Here is a 22,703-nt window from a genome sequence, read left to right as displayed (position 1 = left end):
AGACCTGAAAACTCCGGAAATATTTTAAAATACTGAAAAGGTAGCCATCATTCACGTATCATTTTGGTATTTAAGTTTTGCATGTTACAATGAGAGAAACAAAGCAGTGAATCCAACAATTAAATTTTGGGCCTTCAATCTGCTTTACATGGAAGGAAAAGCAAGCAGAAAAGGTGAGTTAACCCAATTAACTGGCAAGATGAATAGCATCAGCTGTACAGGACTGCCACTTCATAGCATTCCACAGGTAACATCTGTGGCTGAAAAGGAAAGGAAAGGTGGGTGGTTAAGGAAAGGAACCAGTTATCTTGCTTTTGAAGAGTTACAGGTTTATTCTGGCAGTGCAACACAACATATGTCAGAGAAGATGTGGTTTAGTTCATTCTACCCCAGCGAACTTCACATATTTCATAGGGCTGGGGATGTAAGCAGAGGTGTAGGTTCATTCAAGCTGACTTGGTATAACCTTTATCTCAAAATGAAGGAGTTACACTGGATTATGCTTATGCTGTAGGAGTGTAGATAACTGCAGTGAAGAAATTCAGTCAATCCTGCCCCTGACCTAAAACAGGAAGCCTTCCATCACCTGAATGCACCCAGAACTAACAGCATCTTCTTAATCTGGATAGAGAGGAAAAAACTACAAAAATACTTCCAAAGAAACTACTGAAGTATCCCACTCAAGAATTACCCTTTTAAGATTCTTTTCCTAACCAAGGCTTTGGTGTAGATAGGTAATCAGTTTTCCAGCTCCTATGAATTCAAGACCAAGGTCACAACTGCAATTACAGCCGTTTAGTCTGTCAGAGAATGTATCTTTACTCCTCCTGCTATGCAGAAATTTTTCTAGTGAGAGGAGGAGAAAGAGATCTGAAATTGACTCAGGTTCTGCAAGACCATTCAAAATGAGTTGTTAATACCTACTTTGGCCAAGGTTTCCCTAGGGATTTTAATAAACCCCAGAAAACCAAAAATCAATAAATTAGCACCAAGGTGTAAGTTACAGGCCAGTAACACAATACATGCAAACTGAAAACAACTGCACTAGATTATATATATATACTCTAACTGCCTGGGAACAGACAGCTCAGAATATAATGGGGAAAAAAGTAATCTTGGAACAAATTTTAAGAGGGCAGGGAGAGCCATCCTGCTTGCAAGCAGCAAAGAGGGGCACAGGGCTGAAGCTGCTCCAGGATAAATACATTGGGAAACAAGGTACCTTGAAGAATACTAACTAAAAGTATTGTGTGGGAGGAGACCTGACCTTTAAAAAAAAATTTTTTTTCTACCGAACAGCTTCAAATTCACATTCTTTAAATGCTTTCTTTTCTAGGCAGCTGAAAGATTCTACCACCTTGCTGTTGATTTGCTGGAACAGAAACAAAACCAAATTAAAGAAGCACTGTCCAGCTAACAGGAAGAGAAGAAAATGCAGATCCTTTCCCATTCAAAATTATACTGAAGTAACTTCAGATTTAAGCCAAAGAATGATAATAAGGGAAGCAGACAGATAAGGTAAAATGGAAAGAAAAAAAGGGAAATATTCTTCAGAGACTGCCAAGATTTTTTTTTTTTTTTAAATAAAGAATTGTACCTTTCCCTATCTCACTGGAAGCAACCAAAAACTTGAAAAGAAATTCCATGTAGTCAGACTCCATGGAACTTAACATTTTATGGAGCAGACTAATACAGAAAATTTCTCTTTCCTCTTGCTTTTTGATAAGCACAGTCATTGTCTAGCAGTAGTTACCCTAGAGCAGAGCTATGTCAGATATACAGGACTGGAGTACGGCGTGTTTTATTACTAAAATCAGTGGAGGTTCTCATTATGAAAACATTAACGAAAAGCCAGTACCAGACATCAAAAACATACATACACAGCAGTATGGTGAGCCTAAAAACCTACTTAAATTCTCTCATGACAATGCTAGACAAAAGCTACAATAACCACACAAAGTATCCTTCGCTGTAATGTATAAGCATCTTTTACAAAGAAATACTTACATATATCTGGATCTTTACTCTTCTTTGTTTTGTTACTAAGACTTATCTCAAATCTATTAATATCAGATGAAAGATCACTAGGAGAAAAGACAAGAGAGCCTCAATTAATACGATATCTGGCTGGCATTTGAGCTTTTCCTAATTTCATTTCAATTCCAAATTATCATTATCAGCAAAGATAGGTGTCTACAGAAAATTCTGCCCATGCAGAATTTGTCTGAAAGGTTGCTGCTGTATAAACACATATACAGTGTTTTTTCAAATATTGTAAAACAATACACAGTGTTAAAAATCTTAAATGCAATACAAATTAAAAGTGAAATTCATTAATTCAAGAAAATGAAGACTTACTCAAAGACAAATTCTTCAGACCACACCGGGTTCTGTCCTTCCCTGATGTGTGTTTTTGCTACCTGGACACTGTTCAGGTAGATGTTACAATATGGATTTGTAAAATGCTTTACTGGGAGCGTATGAGCTTCTTCTACATGCAAAATGAGACTGCTGACCTGAAAAAAAAAAAAATCACAATTTATTTTTTGTTGCTAAAATACAAAGCACATGAATAAATTATTTTTTATCCTCTGGCTTAATGTTAATATGTGAATACTGAATACAAACTAAAAACTCCTTATTAGAAGGGCAAAGAACAAAGCTATTGGAACATTTTAAGAAGTACAAGCAACAAAATAAAAGTAACTCAATTACTGAAAACAAATATCCAGACCCATGTTTTTAAGGCATCTTGGCTTTTTATTTTAAAATAATTTTTGAGGCATTAGGATTTGCAAATTACAACTTTTCCAGACACAGAAAATTTTACTAAAATGGAAGACTGGCACTTCGAGTAAGAGCCATGAACAATTCTGAATACAGTGGTTTATTGTTTGGTGCTTTCCTAACAGATTAGTAAAATTCTCTTGTGCAACACAATACATTGTGTTCTTTTATGTAGATAAACAGTCTTTGCTTTTTGAAGAAAAGAATTCCCATTTTGCTTTGCTTTTGCACCCTGAAGCTCCCAACTGCACCTGCCACTTTATCGGTAAATTCACCTAATTTAGTTCACTTATTCAGAAGTATCCAAACTTCTTTAATGTTCACAACCAAGCTGGTTGTGGTTTATTCCTTTTTATTCACCCTTTTATTCCTTTCTCTACTGCTTGTAACAACTACATTCAACGTACCTAAGATTAAATCATATCAGGAATTGTTGAAATACTTCCCTGTTATTCTCCACTCATAACAGACATAGCAATTTAAGACTGACTGTTCTCTATCTCTGAAGAAATTCTGGCATATATCGCGCTTTCAAGAGGCCAAGAGAAATTAAGACACAAGCCACAAGCGTGGTTCAGCATGTATTTGTTACATAGAATGAATATCATCAGTTAAATAATATGTACTTATATGTAAATAAAATGTAAATAATGAGTATTTTATGTACATGTTATATAAATTTTTATAAAATTTTTTGTTTATGTGTCATACAAACTTTTAAAGTTTCCCATGCAAGGCATATTAAAAAAGCTGCTGACTTCTTTAGACTTTTATTCAGGATTTGCTAGTTCAAAGGAAAATTCTAAGATTTATGAATATCATTTTGCACAGAGGAGACAAAATACTCCTCCACATGCACCTCCAACCCCACAAACAGCTTCACCTGACGCAGACGTTTATTTGATGTTCCTGGACTGGTTTTCCTTAAACTGCAAAACATCTGCAGAGCTTTCATCCAGTCCTAAGAGAGAAGGATGCAGAAGAATGTAATGAAACCAAGTCAGATACAGCTTCTTGCAGTGGAACAGACATATATACAAAAAGTATCTGAATTTTCACTTTAGCTTGGCAAAACCTAAGTTTTCTGTAATTCCACAGTACGAATGTTTGAATATTAAAGCAAATTTATTATCTTTACTAAGCAAAACCTCATAAAGGATTTGCAAATCTGAACCACTTTCTCTTTTAGAATTATCAAGCGTTACTAATGGATATACAGCGTGACCTTTGCCAATTTTCCAGTGTAGTGATACTACAAGAAATTACAAATTGTATATAAAATTAAGAAAAATTTGTTTGCTTCTGAGAAAATTGCATTTAACAAGCCAAACTGGTCTGATTATTCTCTCCAGTACTCTCGTATGGAAGTCATAACATTGTGTACACTTCACACAAAAACTGAACAATTAACAGAGAAACACAGAGCATATATCCAACATTCTCCAGCTTGTCTTTGGAAGGTGGAAGATGTATTATAGCCTCACTCTCTAGTTACTGTCTCCCAACCATTAAATCCTGTATATTTCTTGCAAAGCACAAAATTTAGGTTTTGACCAGCAGTCTCCTCTTCAGTCTGAATCTCAAAGATCTGCCATCTACTCTTAAAGTACAACTTAACAATGTCATTAAAACCCCCACAACACTGCTTCGATCGTTCTTCACAGTATCTTCCACATTTTAAAGAAACAGGAATATGTACTGCATCTATTCTCAGCTAGATCACTTTGTGAGTTAGGCTTCAGCTTTCAAATCCTTCCAAGGAAAAGCTTTCAGCTACACCCCACAAAGTTTCTATTTTTCTATTAAATGTTACAGAGCAAAGAAAGCTGAGCTTTCTCAAAAGAGAAATATCTGTAAATTTTTCTGTGCCAAAGCCATATTATAAAGAAACCTGAAACAACTGTGTTCTGTATAAATGGAGTGAACAGCTCTGTTAAGCAGTTTCAAAACCAAAAGCAAATTACACCAATGTTCAGGAAACAAAACAGGATATTCTATCTTCTACACATTCTTAATTCTTTTACTTTTAGAACACAAAAGGTTTTACAGATACGACAAAAATTAATAAAGGAGCATGGAATTTAATTTATATATTCTCAATTACAATACAGCACACTGCTTCCAAAGACAGTACACTGACAATTGTATGACGAATGCCATTACATCATTCTTGGTCATCTCTGCAAATTTAACAAATTTGCATTAATTTAACAAGAAAATCTGTGCTTTCCTTTATATACAGCACAGAAGAAATACTATATTTATACAGCCTTCATGCTCTGGTGAATACAGTCTGTTATGAGTGCTCTAAAAATCTTTCATTTCATTCAAATAACATCAAATGCAAAGCTTAATCTCTAACACAATATACACATCACAGCTGTGGACTTAGAGAGCTTAAAACTTAATAAACAACAACACTCTGTCATTTTAGATATAACCTCCTGGTAAATTATTTCTCCAAAGTAGGCTTCTATCCCACAATTCTTAATCAGTGAACATAACTGTTAAGAGAGCTAGTAACTAAAAGATACCATATAAACCCAGAAAACCTTACACTATGCACCATCAGGGCCAAAGACTATGCATGACTACCAGTTTATATACAGGACAAAGAACAGGAAAAGGCAGTTCAATGCACTTTGGTCACTGGGCACACATACATGCATTAGCATTTTATTTATTTCACTCTGAAGTAAAACTCTCATTTACTATGCTGTGTTTTACAACATGGAAAATACATGTAAATTTTTCTTCTGAATTGAACAATGTCAAAAAATACCTATGTTGTCCAGAAATAGAGAATAGAAAATAATGGAAGTACTGCCCATGGGACTTGACTGGAATTTGTCAAAACTGAAGCCCTGTAGAGCATGTAATACAGGTGCTGGATTTTCAATACCAACCTTTCCCCTCAGAGATCTGCTACAAGTCCATTTTAACACCTGCTTATATAACCACTAAATATTTGTGATACATTTGCTTCCTGTTTCAGAAGGGCAACATCATTGAATAACATAAGACAAAAGTTACTTTTTTTTTTACACTTAGCAAAATAAAGTTCTCACCTGTGCTTGTTCTGGAGTTTCACCTGCAAAGTAAAAGATGTAATGCTCTTCACTAAAGTGCTGAACTACTATCTGAAAACAGTTTGGCCTTAAAAAAAAAAAAAAAAAAGAACAAAACAAAAAAAAAATTAAGTTTAATTAATCTTCACATATTAATGAACACCTTCACTTGATCTGTGCCAAAACAAAGTTTACACTGAACTAATAGATTTCTCCTGTTTGTCTGTAAGGTGCACTGAATAATTGCATCAATTTTTGTTCATCAACATGTTACCATCACACATGGAAAGAGGAAGAACTCCAACAAGATTTCTCAGGTCCTTCAAAAACTGAATTTTGTTTTTGAATGTATTGTGTCATTTTAAGAAAACTACACTTCAGTACATGCAGCCTGCTTCAGAATATTGACACATTTTTAGAATGGTATGTACTGAACGGGCATACACACTGGCTTACAGTCATGGCAAAAAAACAGCCATCTGAAAAAACCTGTCAACAATGATTATCCTAGAGAGTTTAAAAGCAGCATTAAAGTTCAGCATTAGTTCACAACCCGTTAATCATACATTAAGGATTTTTCTTTCAGGAAACACTATTAACCTAAGGAATACCCTATGCAAGTGTGTCCCACAGCTCTCATGACCAGTAAAAGTGTACTGGATCATCCAGGAAACATTCAAGTATGTGACACAACCTCTACAACCTTAAATGTTGTAGAAGTATAGACTTCACTGAGGAAAGGGCAGAAGCAGTTTTTTATCAGCTACTTAAACTGCAGGAGGAAGTCTGTCTCAGCTGCAGTTCCTTACTAACAGTTTCCTAAGTTGCTGCAACCATGCACATCCTCCTACACACCTGTAAGTACCACCTAGCACCCAACAATGCTCCAACCCACAACACAGGGTTTCTTAAAAGCTGTTTAAAAGAAAAAACCAGAATGTTTCTTGATTACAATATACACCAAAGCTTCCTGCCTAGTTGTCAACTACATAGGGAACATTTCAGTAATTTCTCTTATAACCTTTATTTGTATCTGTGCTCCTCATTCCAGTAGTTTGATGTTGGGTTGTTTTGGTTTTTTTTTTAATTATTATAAGGACTTTAAAAACCCCCAAACAGACAGAACAAAGCATCAGTCTTTGCAATTCAAGAAATGCCACTAATTTTAAACATTTGTTTGAATGTTTTTTCATGAAGTAACTAGAAGTCAACTATGTATAACTTTTGAATAAATATTAAGATCCTTAGGATAGCCAGAATTTCTAACTTCTATCATTTACTATATAAGTAAATGTAGTTATATAGTATAAAACACTGTAATACAGGCCAGTGGAGTTGTTTTTGTAACTACCAATGAAAAAATAAATAAACTCTCTTGTTAATTACTAGTGATATCTAAAGAGTTCTGATTCTCAACTTTCTTGCTGATAATCACATCCCCTTGTGGCCAGCATATTTTGAATATCAAAATATTATAGTAAATAAGATTTGACGCCTAAGTAACTCTGAGTATAGTAACTGTGCAAAAACAATCTCTGAGGATGTTACTTACATGAACTGGTATACTACAAAGTACTTGTTTTTAAGTAGAAAAGCACCTACAGATTTCTAACCAAGTTAGCTTTCAAATACCTATCAAAATAATGTAGAACTTTTAGAACTTGCTAAAATTCTTTATCTTATTAACTCTTGGTGGAATAGGATTAAAAAAAGCCAATGTCCTACCTGCCAAACAAACTGTCATGTACTCCATAGACAGAACACACACTAAGGTCTATTAGTCCTTTGGGTTTTGTGGCTCGTTTTTCACTTTCAAAATAAATAAGCTGGGCGTCATTTCCCTCTAATATAAAGTACAAGTTTTTCCATCTCTTTCCTTTACCTGTACGAGAGTCAAGCAAAAGGTTACAATACTGTCTAAAACAACATGTAATTTTTGTAAATTAAGAAAACAGAAGAGGGCAGTAAAGTTTTTGTCAAATTCCAATGAGAAGAACAATGTACAGATAATCACACTTGAGTTATAACATCAGTGTACTCATTCAATTTTATAGAATACGTGACTAAAACCAGACCCTCTTCACAGATGCAGGTAGAGTTGCACAAGGTTCTTCAAACATATTCAGTGCTCTCAACAGCATTAAGCAAGTGCATATGAGCTGCCTGAACAGTGAGCTCCTCTCAGTCTTATACCTGTATCTACACAGACTACAAATAATGGAAGTGCGAAACCCAGTCATTAGATTTTTTTAAGAAATGGACTCCTGACATTAGGAAGTTATTCCTAAACTCTGACCTATGTTTAACAGATTTCATTACAATACCTTAAAACAGTCTGAAGAACAGAAATGGAAATATTTTATATACAAACTTAAATCAGAATCAACCCCCAAGCACAACCACATGTAAGAATTTGGCCAGTTCCACTTGCTGCAGAGAAAGGTTCTTTGAATTACAATGGATTAGGAACATTCTGCAACAAATTAATGCTTAAATCAGAGTACCATTTAAAAACTTTCAGCCTTTATTCTATACTTTAATCATCATAAATCCACTAGGGCCTCAATAAACTAGTAGCAACATTGTTTTAAAAATACAAGTGTAACATTTATTTATTACAGTATGACTCTTAGACGGAAGACTGATTTTATTGCATTTATTCCATACACACTATGTGCATCTCTCTACAAGAGAGTACTCCAATTTGCACATTTAATGTATCTCTTTTAGCCTGATTTTTCCAATTCATTCTCATTTCATTCCTTACTCTATGACATCTCTCTATACCTCTCAGAATAAGCCTTCTCAACAGATGAAATGCTTCCCTTGTTCAGTTCAGGAGGTAGTCCGGGGTGGTTTAGGGTTTTTTAATATCTCTTGTATTAGGCTATATGTAAACTCATACCTTCTTTCTTGCATTTGGTCACTATCCAGATTACTACCTGTAACTTATCCTTCTTATCATTTGCAGAAATTTTGTTACTGGTATCATTTTTCTGCCTCCATTAATGCTGATTTTTTGCAAAAGTAGAAATATAACACTTGGCAAGGGACTAGCTTCCTCAAAACCTCAAAGATGTGCTCAATAGCAATTCTTCAGGGTTATATTAAAGGTTACACTGAAACGAGTCAAGCTGTCAGCTTTTAATGTGCTTACTGTATGTTATGCTGTCAGTGTTAGAACCCTAAGAAGTGACTATATCCTTTGCATGGCAGACTATGCATTTTAAATTTAAGATTGAAAACATACAACCTGACTTCCAATAACAAAATTAAATAGCTGTGCTCTGCAGTGAATGTACAGATTTACAGTATTCTAGCTCTCTCAAACCTCTTACCAGCTAGAACTCAGTGAGTTCCAAATTAAGTACAGACACTTCATGAAAATGTATTTCATTTCATGATTTTGAATGCTACCTTTGACAAGGATGCCTTTTTGTGCTGTGCTGATTTTTTCAGAACAACTGCAAACCAAAATTTTCATACTGCACTTAATTTCATGTATCACATTGTTCTATTCATCTGCTACTTAAGGAAAGAGGTCTTTCATATGCCTTACACACTTTCTGCAACCTTCTGCCCACTTCAATTTTGTTCTTTCTAGTACCACTAAACTCACTAAGTTCAGCTAGGAGGTGCTGATCTCCGCTCTCTGCTGACCAACAACAGGGCACAAGGAAATGGAATGAAATTGAATCAGGGAAAGTTCGGATAAGACCTTAGGAAAAAGTTCTTCACTGAGGAAGTGGCTGGTCCTTGGAACAAGGTACGCAAGGAAATGCTCACAGCCTGTCAGGGTTTAAGAGGCATCTAGATGATGCTCTTAGTCATGTGGTCTAGCTTTCAGTAGACCTGCAAGGAGCATGATCTTTTTGAGTTCCTTCCAGTTTAAGATACTGTATGATTCTGTGATCCTTATGTGCTTTATTCCTTTAAAAAAATAGAGGCAAAAAATAACTCACTTTTTTTCAGAAGATAACCTTTTTTGACAATATTTTTATAAAAAGCATCCTTTGTTTTCCGACGAATTGTATTGTAGATTTCTTTTCCATCCACTGTATCATTAAGCACTTGCTCTTGGTGCTAGAAACATGTAAGAAAAACATACTTTAAGCTCAGAAATTGTCATTAAAGAACATAACCCATGAAGTTGCAATTAGGATCATCTTACTGAATGCTACCAACTCACTACAATTGTTCTCTCATGCATTTTACTAAAGCACTCACTCATTTTTCATACTGTACACTTGCTAGAAATGCACTGTAACTCTTTCCGTATTTCCAAAACTGAAAGAAATAAGTTTTCAATACAGACCAACTTCAAAGTTGTCTTTTTCATGTAAAACTAAAAATACATGATCTTTCACTGTGATTTCTGTTAGAATTTATGCCGGTCTTTAGAGATTTACCTAGCTTCTAACTGTCTTCTACCAAAGCTCATGGGCCTGAGAAATCATGGATAAACTCTGAAGCAACAAAAATGTTGCAGATCATAATTAAAACCAACTCAAAGTGGCACCATCCCTCATTAATCTCATTAGAACTCACATGTTGTAATTGAGCAGAACTCAAGAAAACAGAAGCAAGCAGAAACAGAAAACAGAAAAAGGACAAATTCACACAAAAATTGGTAGGATCAAGAAATGCAAGTAATAAATACTGCCAAAGCCCAAGGTAGGTCTGACCTTACTAAGTAATCTGATCAGCAAAGTTCTTTAGCCATAAAAAAAACAAAGAAAAGCAAGACTGTTAAGAAATAAGGACATCGCTGAGATGAAAAGAGACACATGAACTGGTTCTTATATAGTATCCTACATTTCTTCCTGTGAATATATCTACAAGAATTATGATTTTGATCAAAACAACCAAAGCAAGATGAAAAATATTTGGTAATACTAACAGGAATTACAGGACCTACAGTGGAAGGTATATCCAGATGATAGAAATTATAATGTCTGTAACATTACATAATTATCTGTCAAGATAAAGTTTGCAACATAACGACACAAGGAGTAGTGCACAAAAGAAGAGAGCTAGTGACAAATATTTTAAAGTAAGTTGTTGGGGTCCCTCCCCTGCCGTGTAGCCCTGGGAGAGGGGCCCTGAGGGCACAGACACGGGGTTTCCCTGCCCCTGCTCAGCCTCGTTCCCATGGGTTGGTTTGTGTTCCCTGCACGGGCAGAAGGACCCTTGGTCCCGTGACTGTGACAGTTCCTCGGCAGAGCCCCGGCCATGCGGCTGGAGAAATAAACATCTCTGAAATATCTATCAAGAATCTGTCTGCCCAAATATATTTCCTTTCCACGGGACTCCTGGTTTTGATATATGCATGTTGCAGTATCCCCACTGCAACAGTAAGTATCATACTAGACTCAGGAATTCAATCAGCTTGACCCTGAATTTTTTTTCCCCCTCAAAAACATAAGAGCATGGTGGTATGTGGAAGGGAGGTAACACAAAGCTGAACATTAACTGCACCTCTGACCATTAAATTTTTAAATAAAGTCACAAGTGTATCTGGCTAGGTTAAAAGAATCTGAAGTACTCTCATATGGAAAATTAGTCAGTTCAGAGTTTATTAATACAGAAACTCTACGTTTCGCATATGTGAAAAACTAAAATGAAGACTTACTGCCATGATTAAAGAGGAATAATGGTGCACAAAGGAAGTTACTAATGAAGTTTTCCAAGGAGCAGTCTCAGAATTCCTATTTGCCTTCTGTCCCAATCACATTACTGAGCACAAGTTAACAGCAGCAAACAATGGGGAAGCCCCAAAGACACAACACAATTAGCAGTACAGGAAAGATACAATACCAAGTATAGATCTCCTGGTGCAAAACACAAGTTAACCTGTTGATACTTACAGAAAATGAGACATGAACAGCTGAGTCACTCACTGGAGGACTGGGCTGTGGTAAGTTGGCTATGCCAACATATGGATCTCACAAGGATGGACTTAACTACTTCTGTCATGGCAGCCCTTAAGGTGCTGTGTTTTGATTTTGTGACTGAAACAATACCAGTGTTCTGGCTCTTGTTGATCAGTACCTGCATAGCCTCAAGACTTTCTCCATTTCCCACTATGCCCCCTTCCTCAGTGAGGTGGCTTGGTGGACAAGATCCTGGGAGCAAAGACAGCCAGGACTTGATGGCACTTGATCAGAGAGATATCCCCTGTCATGTAACATCACGATCAGCAATATGCCTGTTTGCACAGAGATCTCAGAGAGCGGGTGGGCATCACTGTGCTTGTGGGAGGTGTTGAGTGATGCCTTTGCATCACCCCATCACCCCTTCCTTTGCTTATAAAACAGTACTTATCTCAACCCAGGAGGTTTTTTTGCTTTTGCCCCATTCCACAGGAACAGGGAGTGAGCAAACAAAGGTGCAGGTCCTTAGCAGCTCACCAGGGTCAACCCACCACAGAAAATGACATGTATGTTCATTAAGTGCTTACCAGAGAGAAAGGGAATTATGCATAACATGGTACTACTCTGAATTGTTCTGGTACATGTTCAAGAAAGGTGAGTTCACACTGAAACTGGTAGCAGCAAGGCAGCTATGAAAACGTTACAAAGAGACAGGATCAGCTTTCGTGTGCTTAGCTTGGTAAATAGAGGAAATGCTCTCATATTAATATGAAAGATCTCACAAAGAGGTAGGCATTGACTGCAACTCTCTTTAGGGAGGACAGGGACAGCAAATTTCTCATTTCCATTGAAACAGGAAGGCTTGGGAACAGAAAAGGAATAAAATAGGTACATAAATTTCATAACTAGCTATAAGGTCATGAAAAGCTAAATGATGTGGTGTGCTTAATTACTGGTGATCTCTTACAATCAACTTCTGCTATGGGGCAAGTGCGCTCCAGAACAAGTGCTGCAATCCTAGCCCTGCAATCATCCCTGACGCTTTTCTGTGTGTACAAGTTTCCTGTGACAGGAGGAAAACCCAAGACATAGAAGGGAGAAGGGTAGACTGGTTCCCCTTAAAATGAGACTAAATCAAAGTATGGTGAGCTAAGGGCACACAGCAGAGGTCGAACATCTCACAGGACAGACAGAACTTACCATACTTTCTGTTGGCTACAAGCCAGTCTTTGGTAAGTGTATGTATTTGAGGATAAAACAAACAGACAAGCTGAAAACATTGAAACTATTGATGACTGACTACTGGAGATGATGATCTTTAACTACCACTGGTATCTGTGCTGTAATTCATTTCATAAATTGAGTTGATAATGATTCAGTCTGTGACTTCAACATCAAAGGCTCAGAGATGAAATCCTACCTGCATTGGAACAGGATCTTTTAAGTAATATCCTTCAACAATCTGTTCTTTTCTGTAGTGCTCAATGACGTCAGCAATACTGTTCCAGTAAGAAAAAGAAGATTGAAATGTTAAACACATTAATTTTTCCTGTTTGAGAATCTGCTTTTCCATAAAACCACAGAAAAGTTTCCCACAAATTTTTAATAAAATCAAGTGTTAATCATCATAATCTTATTTGCAGCAATGACAATTTACTAATATACTAAAGTCAAGAAAGTTCACAAAACTGTATTCAGAATGTACTAATTCTAAACTCTGCAAAATATTTTAATGACTTGCTTAAAATGTCAAACAAGGACACTGCACTTTCCACATTCAAGCAGTACATGTGCATTACCTGCTTTCCAACGAGGCTGAAAATTGTTATTTCATTGGCAATAATTTTCCAAGTAAGTCCTAGAGTAATTAGCTAAGTGGAATGGGACATACATACCCTGAGTGAAGTGCAATCTCTTTCTAGGAGGACAGGAATAGAAAACAGAAAAGGTTTGTAGGAGAGCTTATACAGATTATGACTGACCATCACTGAGCTATCCTTTTAAATACTTATGTCAGTAGCACTCCTCTACAGGGAAGCATTCATTCAAATCACCAGATTCAGATTGCAATTGCACTTGGAAGTTCAGGAGAGAAGTAGTGAGAGATACAAGCTGAAATTCAAGGCATTTAAGTAGCTCTAATTTATTTTTGCAGCTACTGAAATTTACACTGTAATAAAAGAACAGCAACAGAAGCATCAACAGAAATTAATGATTTACATGCAAAAGATCAACATAGAAAAAGAGCTAAATAATTAAGGAGATAAAAATATACTGAGTGTGTCTTCTCAGTTCATGCATACTCAGATGGGTGTGCAAAGATATGAATAAGGCATGTGTTCAACACAGAACAATAGCTGATACTGTAAAAATCTCAAAAACTTCTAAATAAAGCCATACCAAGGCATCTTGGTTGGCTTTTCTATCTCATTCTGAAGCTATGAACTAGTGCAAACTTGGTAAAATGACCTTCCCACAAGTATTTTTATTATTCAGGTATGTAAAATGAGATTAATTTTTCCTTCAGTTTTAATGAAATAAAGTAATTAATTTCAATTTTTACTGAGATGCTGTCTGCATATGCTCTTTTCTGCTTAAGAATTTCAACTGTGTCACACTACAGAAAGCAATGACTCAGTCATTATATTTCACAGGTTGAATAGCTACTACCAACATTTCATAAAACAGCATTGTATAATTTTTCTCACTCATTGACCTTCAATGCACCCTCTGCTTCCTTGATTAGAAATTACATCAGGAGTTCCTCAATGTAAGGAGCAGGTGCCTGCAGAATTTATGCATTTTATAATATGGGCTGAAGAATAAACTCAGTTGTATTTAAAAACTCCTTTCGAGTAACATATAGACCAACACTCCATGCCTTGATGGAGCACCTAAGGGCTACATTCCTCATTACACGTTTGAGCTTCCAGCAAATTTACCAACCTGATGCTGAATGTGAGCTTAAGAGTATAGTGGTAATTGTCCCAAACATGCAACAAAATAGGTTTTCTTTCATACTGAGGAAGATCTCTGCGAACTAGGTACCAAAATATTAAAAAACTTTCTTAAAGCACTTTGTCATAATTTATTGCTGCTTAACTTTACAATCTTGTTTTCTGTTCAGCTGCATAGAATCTCTTTCAGATAAATGTAATCTACACCCCAAGTGAATCAAGCACTGTATTATAAAGTAATCTGAAACAACAACAATGGAATAACTTTCTGAAAGTATACTATTGAATGCTAAAAAACCATTTGAGACTAGTAAGAGTTCTGCTAACTTGCTGATTAATTTGACATCACCAAGTGTGGGGGGCTCCTGGCCTATCATTCTCCTAATAAGCCATATAACTAGAAATGGGCATTTACCTTCATGAAAGGCTGACACTGCAGCTAGCCTGGTTTTCAGTGAGGATGGTGGGAGGCCAGACTGATTAATGAAGAAGCTGTTCAAGTAGCCTGGGTGTGGGATGGACATAGCTTCATAAGGGTCCAATTGTTTCGCCTCAAAGCATCATGCGAGTGAAGTCATATGAAGAAGTCCACTGAACTTACTTAGGAGACCTTTACATTTTCTCAAACACAACAGCTGATGAATCTCTACCCACTCAGAAGCCAAGCTGGAGTGACAGAAATTATCTACTGGAGTAAGAATGCCCTGGTTCTAGGTGAGCAGGACTGGAAAAACTATGATTTTTTCAAGGCAGGCAATGATCTCCGTTTAAGGAGGGAAGTGTGTTTTCACTACTGAAAAGTCTTCCAGCTACAACAACTCTAAAAGAAATACTCTCAAAGATGGCGGTGTACTGATAGTTTCTCTCCACAGAAGGGGAAACACCTCATTATTTCTCTTCCATTTGTACAAATTACTGTATTTTTAAACCAATGGCAAAAGAAATGCATCTTAAGTTTGTTCACTCTAAATGAACTCATCTGTATTTCTGTTCCAAGTATCATGCACATATTTCAATGCAATTTAGTAACTTTTTCCAACAATGAAGGTGTTTTTCCCCTTTCCTCTAAACACCCATTTTTATTATTTGAAAACTCTGTGATTGTCTCAGATAAAATTAGCATTTTTATTTTCCCCTTTTCAAACAGACAATAACACATGGAGAAGCTTCCAAGCTGCTTCAAATAGAGTATTCTCTTAATTACTGATCCACAAGTTATGGAACCACAATTTACAGAGTGAAGCAACCGGTTTGCAGAAGCAGCACAAATACTTCAAGAGAAACAAGTTACACTTGGGTTATTTAAGCTGTAAGAATTTGTTCAGTTAGAAGCAACTACTAAGGAAATCAGGGAAAATATTTAGTGTGAAGAAAACTACAGTCTTAAAATCGTAGTAGTAAATAATAATCAGGAGCAAGTTATACAAGCCTAAAATATACACAATGTTTTTTGACACCAAAACTTACCTATTATAGTATCTGCCTCCCATCATAAACTGATTGTTTGATGTTGGACATATTTTAAAACGCTGAATATTTTCACTGGTCCGGAAATAAAGTGAATAATCCCCAGGGGTATTATCTGAAGGCCTCACAAGAAAACTGCACACCTGACCAACTGAAAAGACATCATAATAGTGTTATTCTTCTTAGTGATATACGTAAACCCTTACTAAATCTATTTCTACACAAACTAGGACGAACTCCACACTTCACGAAATACCAACCCTATAAAGGTAAATTCCAGCAGTGATCTCAGACTAGAAGAACTAGTACCAAACCACCAAAATTAACGAAAAATGGTTCACCTGTAGCCTGCAACCTAGCCACATCTTTGCCGTTCTTTAAAACGGCATACAAAAAAAAGTTTGCTAACATTTTCAAAAAAACACAATCTCTGTTCCAGTATTTAAAGTAGGCTATTAAACAAAATGGGTCAGAAGCAATGTTTTCATTTAAAGAAATATTTGCTTTATGAAAGTGAAATAATTGATTCCGTATATAGTAATTTTATAATTAATTAAATCAAAAGTTATTAAATTAACTTTACTTGAGAACATACTTAGTACTGACAGCCATGACAGTTTTCTTCCAATGTAGTATCCTACTGAAGTAGCAACCAGAGGGGTTAGAGAATCTACAACAATCGTGTATGTTCAGACATAAAAGGAAGTTTTGCCACAGTTTAATATTAACAGGATCACTTTGTGCCATTTCACTATCACTGTATTTCACATCAGAAATACATGTACCTGTCATCAGCAAATTGTAAGCTTCTTGTTTGGAGATCTTCCCATGGAACCATCTTAACAAAGATGAAGAGGAAAAATTAGAAAGCAAGACTACCAGCTCTCTTTTTTTTGGTTGTGGTGACATCCAAGGCTCTGGGACCTATGAATTAATCTTTATTTAAAAAGATCCAATATATATATAGATCAGACAATCAATTACTATGATGCTTAATGATTCTGTTCTACCAACAGCATGAAAAAACTAACACTAATAGATATATAAATAAATTACTTTCAGTAAAAATATCCAACATTTGGAGCTGATGTTCAAATACAACTGTGTTTAGAGATTGATATGAATCGCCCAAAAAGTAGATAATTTCATAGGCATTATCTGAAGTCATACAGCAATGTACTAGAATCATGAAATCTGAAGCTCAAACAAGAAGTTAAACACGTAGAGAAAACCTCAAACTCAAATTTGCCAGAGCTGTGGTAACAAAACCTAGCTTTGTTAGATTAATGAAAGCTTTGATCTGACACCTTTGTAGTTTCCCAGAGTCCTGTGTCAGAGCAGTATCCCACAAAAGTTCACAGCCTCTGCCTAGTCAGCCTGATACTTACCACTATTCAGAAAAGCCTAATATGCTACAACTTAATAATTTGTATTTAAAGGAAAGCTAAAGATATGGCGCTTTTGTTTATCAGAAAAGACCCCAATTTCTAACTTTCTTTCTATACTACCTTCAGATCTTAATTTATGGATTCCTCTGAAAGGCAGATAACCACTGAAAGACAGAATCAAAGCTCCAAACATCTCTTACAAACTACTGTGGAAATGTAAAAATTAAAAAATCCACATTTGAAGACATCCATACTGCCAAATTGACTAGCAGAACACAGTAAACCAAACAGGCCAATGAAATACCTCCTTCTGCCACTGGCCTCTTAGAAAGTGGGAAACAGCAAAAAACCAGCAAGCACCAATATGACAAACAAATGAGGACATCAGATTTAGTCATCAAGCCACTAGACATTTTTTAGAACTATCTGCTACTCATCTTCACTTGTGAAAGTAATCTATAAACAGACTGACACATCAACACAGTGTTGATTCTAAGTTGCACTCAATTTTTAAAAAATGTTAAAGTATTTAAGCAAATAGAATGAAACTTACAGACTGTGACTTTTTCTTCAAACTTTAAAGTGTTACTGTTTGGGTTTTAGGAGTTGTCCTTTTGGTTTTTTTTCCCCCATACATGTTAGGGAGACAATAACGACTGGATACTTAAGAGAGACAAAAGACATGGCCACAGCTCAGGGGAGGAGTCCAGCTGGCTACCCTCTCTTTTACCTGGAGGTTTCTCGTGTAGGGCAGAGATGCCGCAAGATCTGGACTGGGGAAAAGGGGTTCAGTGGAGCCCCTAGCTCTCTGGTGCTCTGGGCATTTGGAGGAGAGAGAGGCTGCAGTCACTGTGGGGAGAATTCATCACCACTGCAGGGTTCTGGCTTCTGCTTTCTTCTATCATGAGTGGAGCTCTGCTCGTGGGGAGCGGCCGGTGCACTGGGAGCTTGTTAACACCCTACCTTCACTAAAAAAGGGACTTTTCACCATCTGCTCAGGTGCCTCAAGGGGAACTTCCCAGGATCCTGAGCCCACTTTTCCCTGCCCTGCTGGGAGCCAGCTGCCGCTGCCCCACCCTGCCGTTCTTTAGCCACTGCTCTGAGCCTTTGCTCACTGCGGCTCTTCACCCCCTGCCTGCCGAGACATCGCGGGGTTCCCACTGCAGCTGTGGAGATTGCTACATCTCGTCTACCACCCGGGATTTTGTGCCCATTCCTGCCGTTCCAGTTTGCTGCTCCTGAGAGTCCTGCTGGGGCACCAGGATTGGCTGTCCAGGGGATTTGTGAAGTAAGCCTTTCTTCCATCCCTTCCCGTCTAGGCCAAGCTGCCATTACCGTGTGCTCCCCGAGCTTGCTCCGGAGCGCCCCCTGCAGGCGCGGGGGGACCATCGCACCTGCCCTGCTCACCGGGAGCCGCCAGCGCCCCTGCCGGCTGCAACATTAACTGCACCGAAGGGGAAGGTGCCTGACAGCCGAGAAGGCTCTCACTCGCTTTCTGTTTGTTGTTACTGCCATACTTATTGTTATATATACACTAGTAAAGAACTGTTACTCCGTTTTGTCATACCTTCACCTGAAAGCCCCTTAATTTCAAAATTATAGTAATTCAGAGGGAAGGGGGTTACATTTTCCATTCCAAGGGAGGCTCCTGCCTTCCTTAGCAGATACCTGTCTTTCAAACCAAGACAGTTATTATAAAAATCACAAAACTGTAGGATCACAGAACCCTTTGGGTCGAAAAATACCTTTAAGATCAAGTCCAATCCTTAACCTAGCACTGCCAAGTCCATCACTAAACCATGTCCCCAAGCGTCACATATACACACCTTCTGAATCCTTCCAGGGGATAGTAATTCTACAACTGCCCTGATCAGCCTGTTCCAGGGCTTGACAACCCTTTCTGCGAAGGATTTTCCCTCATATCCAATCTAATCCTCCTCCCTTGGTGCAACTTGAGTCAGTGTCCTCTTGTCCCATCACTTGTTACCTGGAAGAAGAGACCTCTTCTGGCTACCACCTCCTTTCAGGCATCTGCAGAGAGTGATGAGATTGTCCCTGAGCCTCCTTTTCTCCAGGCTGAGTCCCACCAGCTCCCTCAGGTGTTTCTCATCAGACTTGCGCTCCAGACCCTTCCCCAGCTCCATTTCCCTTCTCTGTATTCACTGCCGCACCTCAGTCTCTTTCTTACTGTGAGGAGCCCAGAACTGAACCTACAACTCAAGGTGTGGCCTCACCAGTCCTGAGTACAGGTGATGGTCACTGCCCTGGTCCTGCTGACCACACTACTGCTGACGAAAGCCAGGATGACATTAGTCTTTTTGGCCCCCAAGGCCCACACTGGCTCATGTTCAGCCATTGCTGACTAGCACCCCAGGTCCTTTCTGCTGAGCAGCTTTCCAGCCACTGCCCCAACCTGTAGCACTGCAGGGGTTGTTGTGAACCAAGTGCAGGAACCATCACTTGTCCTTGTGGAATCTCATACCATCGGCCTCACTCACTCAGCCTCTCCAGATCTCTCTGCAGAGCCCCCTACCCTCTGGCAGATCAACACTCCCAGCCATGAGGCAAACACAGGCACTTTCTAATAGTGCTTTGCTACAATATCTAGAGTTGTTATGTCCAAGGCAACTGTGTTCAAGAAATACTCCATGGTGCATATTTTGGCTGAAAGTGATCATACACGGCCTTATCTAAGATTTTAGCACTGCAATACCCATTAGCAAGAGACATACCTTACAGGACTTTTTCATGTTAATTACCGCTGCATCTGCAGCAGCTACTATATAAAAAAGTATTGAGATTAAAAAAATAAATCTCTTTGGTCACTTTTCCAAAAACTTAGAAATCTCATAGTGGAAGTTTACAAACAGTTATGATTGCTTTTAAACAACAAAACAAAAATCCTTACATTTTGCCTTCATGGGGATCTTCTTCTCTTCCCTATGAGAAAATTAACATATCAAGTGAATGACAACAGTACAACTCAATTTCAAAAAAAAAAAAGCCGTAAGTTAAGACCTTCTGTAGAAAAAAATTACATTTAGAAGTCTGAGGCATTTTTTAACCAGAGGGCTTACTGCGGCTCTATGAAAAGTTTTCTTCTTCTTCATTCATTAGGTGAAAATTCAGCAAAAATATGTTATTTCTGATGATTACTTCTGTCATGATCCAAGTTCTTTAGAGGTGGTAACTTCCTAAAATCTCAACTTTCCTAAGGTTAAATTACCACTGACCTATCAGTCTATAGATCAATAGTCTAGTACTGCCATTTCAATTTAGCTATTCACATCCTGACACAGGTCTATGAAAAGCATCTCAAGTAACATTGCTATTAGCAAAACATATATACTGTGTAAGACGGTATTATTAAAAAATCTATTTTTTTCCTTTTTTTCCTCTCACCAATAAATTTTGAACCCAAATTTCATCCTTGAATAAAGACCTACCACAATGCAAAATTACATTCTGTTGAGTTAGTGAACATTTCATGGCAATTGCAAGAAAGAAATGCAATTTAATGATTCTTCACCGGGACAGTTGATTTTAGCAAAGTGCCTAGTAAATTTACAGCACCATTTATTTGTACTTCACTTTAGACAACACATGAATAAGCATTTTTTTGATAATGAATTAGGCTTAAAGGTTTGTTTTAGTTTTAGAACTAGTAGATCAAATTACTAGCTTTAGAAAAGTACATAATTAGAAAACAAGCAATTAAATATCACTAGTTTTTGTTCAATAATATTTTATCAAAAAATCCCGTTCATTTAAGAAATTTGAATACAAAAACTACTTACCACTTCTTCTACCAGGTCTTCCACAATAAGACCTTGTTCATCTGTCCGTAGGTTTGTAACCCACATCCAGCCATCTTCCAATTCATTATGGACAATAAACATGTCTCCTTTAAGGAAACTGAAGAGGGTTACAGCAAGATTTAAATCAGACATACGATCATAATATAAATTTTAATGAACACAATGAATTCCTGAGTATATTTACCATAAAATATTTGGGAAAACCTAGTTGTGAAAAATGCAGGAATTGATATTCCAAGCACATGTGTATTTTTCCTCACAGTTAAGGATATACAAGATTTTATACTTCTGAATTACATCTAGTATCTAACACATACTTCAGCGCTGTCAACTTCAAAGTGTGCTGATGTATAAAACAAAAATAACACAGCAATACTAAAATACCGTAATATTGTTCTTTTATCAAGAGAGATCAAATATGAAATAGAAGAAAAATAACCCTTAGTAGGCTATAAGAAAATAATATTCCTTTCATTGAAAGATTATCTTGCATAATATAAGTTGTTTGATGCCATGAAGATTTTTTGCCTTTTCTTTTATACCCGTTATACCTTTTTTACAACTTCTGTATCCTTAGTGCTTTTTCCCTATGTTCTTGGCTTGTTTGTCAAGCTGAGAGACTAAACATTTTAGAAGCTTCATAGTTAGGGATCAGTGTGCCCCAGACCCCAAGGTCCTCTCTAGAACACATTCTGTAAACTAAGATAGAACCATCCAGGGGAAGGCTCTGGAAGAGGGCTCACTTGAGCCTCTCATTGGGGAATTTTTGATAAATATGCTAATTAGTAAAACCCATAATGTTATACCAGATCTTTTGGAGGGGTCCATTGTGGTGTGCATGTCGGTGCATTTGACCTGGACATGTGCACCTAAGGATCCTTAAAATAAATACCAAGGTTAAATCCCTTTTCCCCTTCTACCCGTGTTTGGCTCTTGATTTTAAGACCAGGAAAAGGCATCAGTTGAATACCTATTCATTATGTTCTCACATCTGAAGACAAGTGATACAAAGAGAATACAGTGCAGTTACCAGAGATGCAATGCAGTTAGGTAGAGGAAAAGCGTAAGAAGCATTAACACTCAGAATCAGACAATCACAATCAATTAAGTTGGAAAAGACCTCTGAGATTATTGAGCCTATGACCAAATACCACATGTCAGCCAGACAACAGCACTAAGTGCGACATCCAGTCTTTCCTTAAACACCTTCAGAGACAGTAATTCCACCACCTCCATGGGCAGCACTTCAATGTCTAATCACCCTGTCTGTGAAAACTTTCCCCCTAATGTCCAACCTAAAGCTGCCCTTGAGTCTTAAGGAGAGTTTAAGATTATGTCCTCTCAT

At 37.2% G+C, this 22,703-nt stretch overlaps 2 protein-coding genes across 3 annotated transcripts in view; one reads left to right on the top strand and one right to left on the bottom strand.

Annotated features, from left to right (window-relative positions):
- CCNH (cyclin H) overlaps window positions 1–3,444 on the top strand; it is a 29,125-nt gene extending 25,681 nt beyond the window's left edge. Inside the window, exons 10-11 of one of the 2 annotated variants that reach the window (XR_004237671.1) lie at window positions 1,337–1,518; window positions 3,257–3,441. The gene's annotated coding sequence lies outside the window, so the exon portion shown is untranslated. Of the gene's footprint in view, window positions 1–1,336 lie in introns of both variants that reach the window. The other variant, XM_032097151.1, reaches the window with a different exon arrangement.
- Window positions 1–22,703, bottom strand: part of LOC116438312 (ras GTPase-activating protein 1) — a 56,288-nt gene that overhangs the window by 12,784 nt on the left and 20,801 nt on the right. Inside the window, exons 5-15 of the mRNA XM_032097149.1 lie at window positions 21,338–21,455; window positions 20,449–20,480; window positions 16,938–16,990; window positions 16,153–16,303; window positions 13,149–13,227; window positions 9,818–9,938; window positions 7,581–7,737; window positions 5,856–5,943; window positions 3,671–3,748; window positions 2,359–2,516; window positions 2,008–2,084 (exon numbers count right to left, since the gene is read on the bottom strand). Coding sequence (XP_031953040.1) covers window positions 2,008–2,084; window positions 2,359–2,516; window positions 3,671–3,748; window positions 5,856–5,943; window positions 7,581–7,737; window positions 9,818–9,938; window positions 13,149–13,227; window positions 16,153–16,303; window positions 16,938–16,990; window positions 20,449–20,480; window positions 21,338–21,455 — 1,112 coding nt within the window. The remainder of the gene's footprint in view (window positions 1–2,007; window positions 2,085–2,358; window positions 2,517–3,670; window positions 3,749–5,855; window positions 5,944–7,580; window positions 7,738–9,817; window positions 9,939–13,148; window positions 13,228–16,152; window positions 16,304–16,937; window positions 16,991–20,448; window positions 20,481–21,337; window positions 21,456–22,703) is intronic.

This window comes from Corvus moneduloides, chromosome Z (assembly GCF_009650955.1).
Source record: "Corvus moneduloides isolate bCorMon1 chromosome Z, bCorMon1.pri, whole genome shotgun sequence".
Taxonomy (NCBI): Eukaryota; Metazoa; Chordata; class Aves; order Passeriformes; family Corvidae; genus Corvus; species Corvus moneduloides.
The sequence above is the reverse complement of the archived record's forward strand: the minus strand, read 5'-3'. Positions and strand labels throughout refer to the sequence as shown.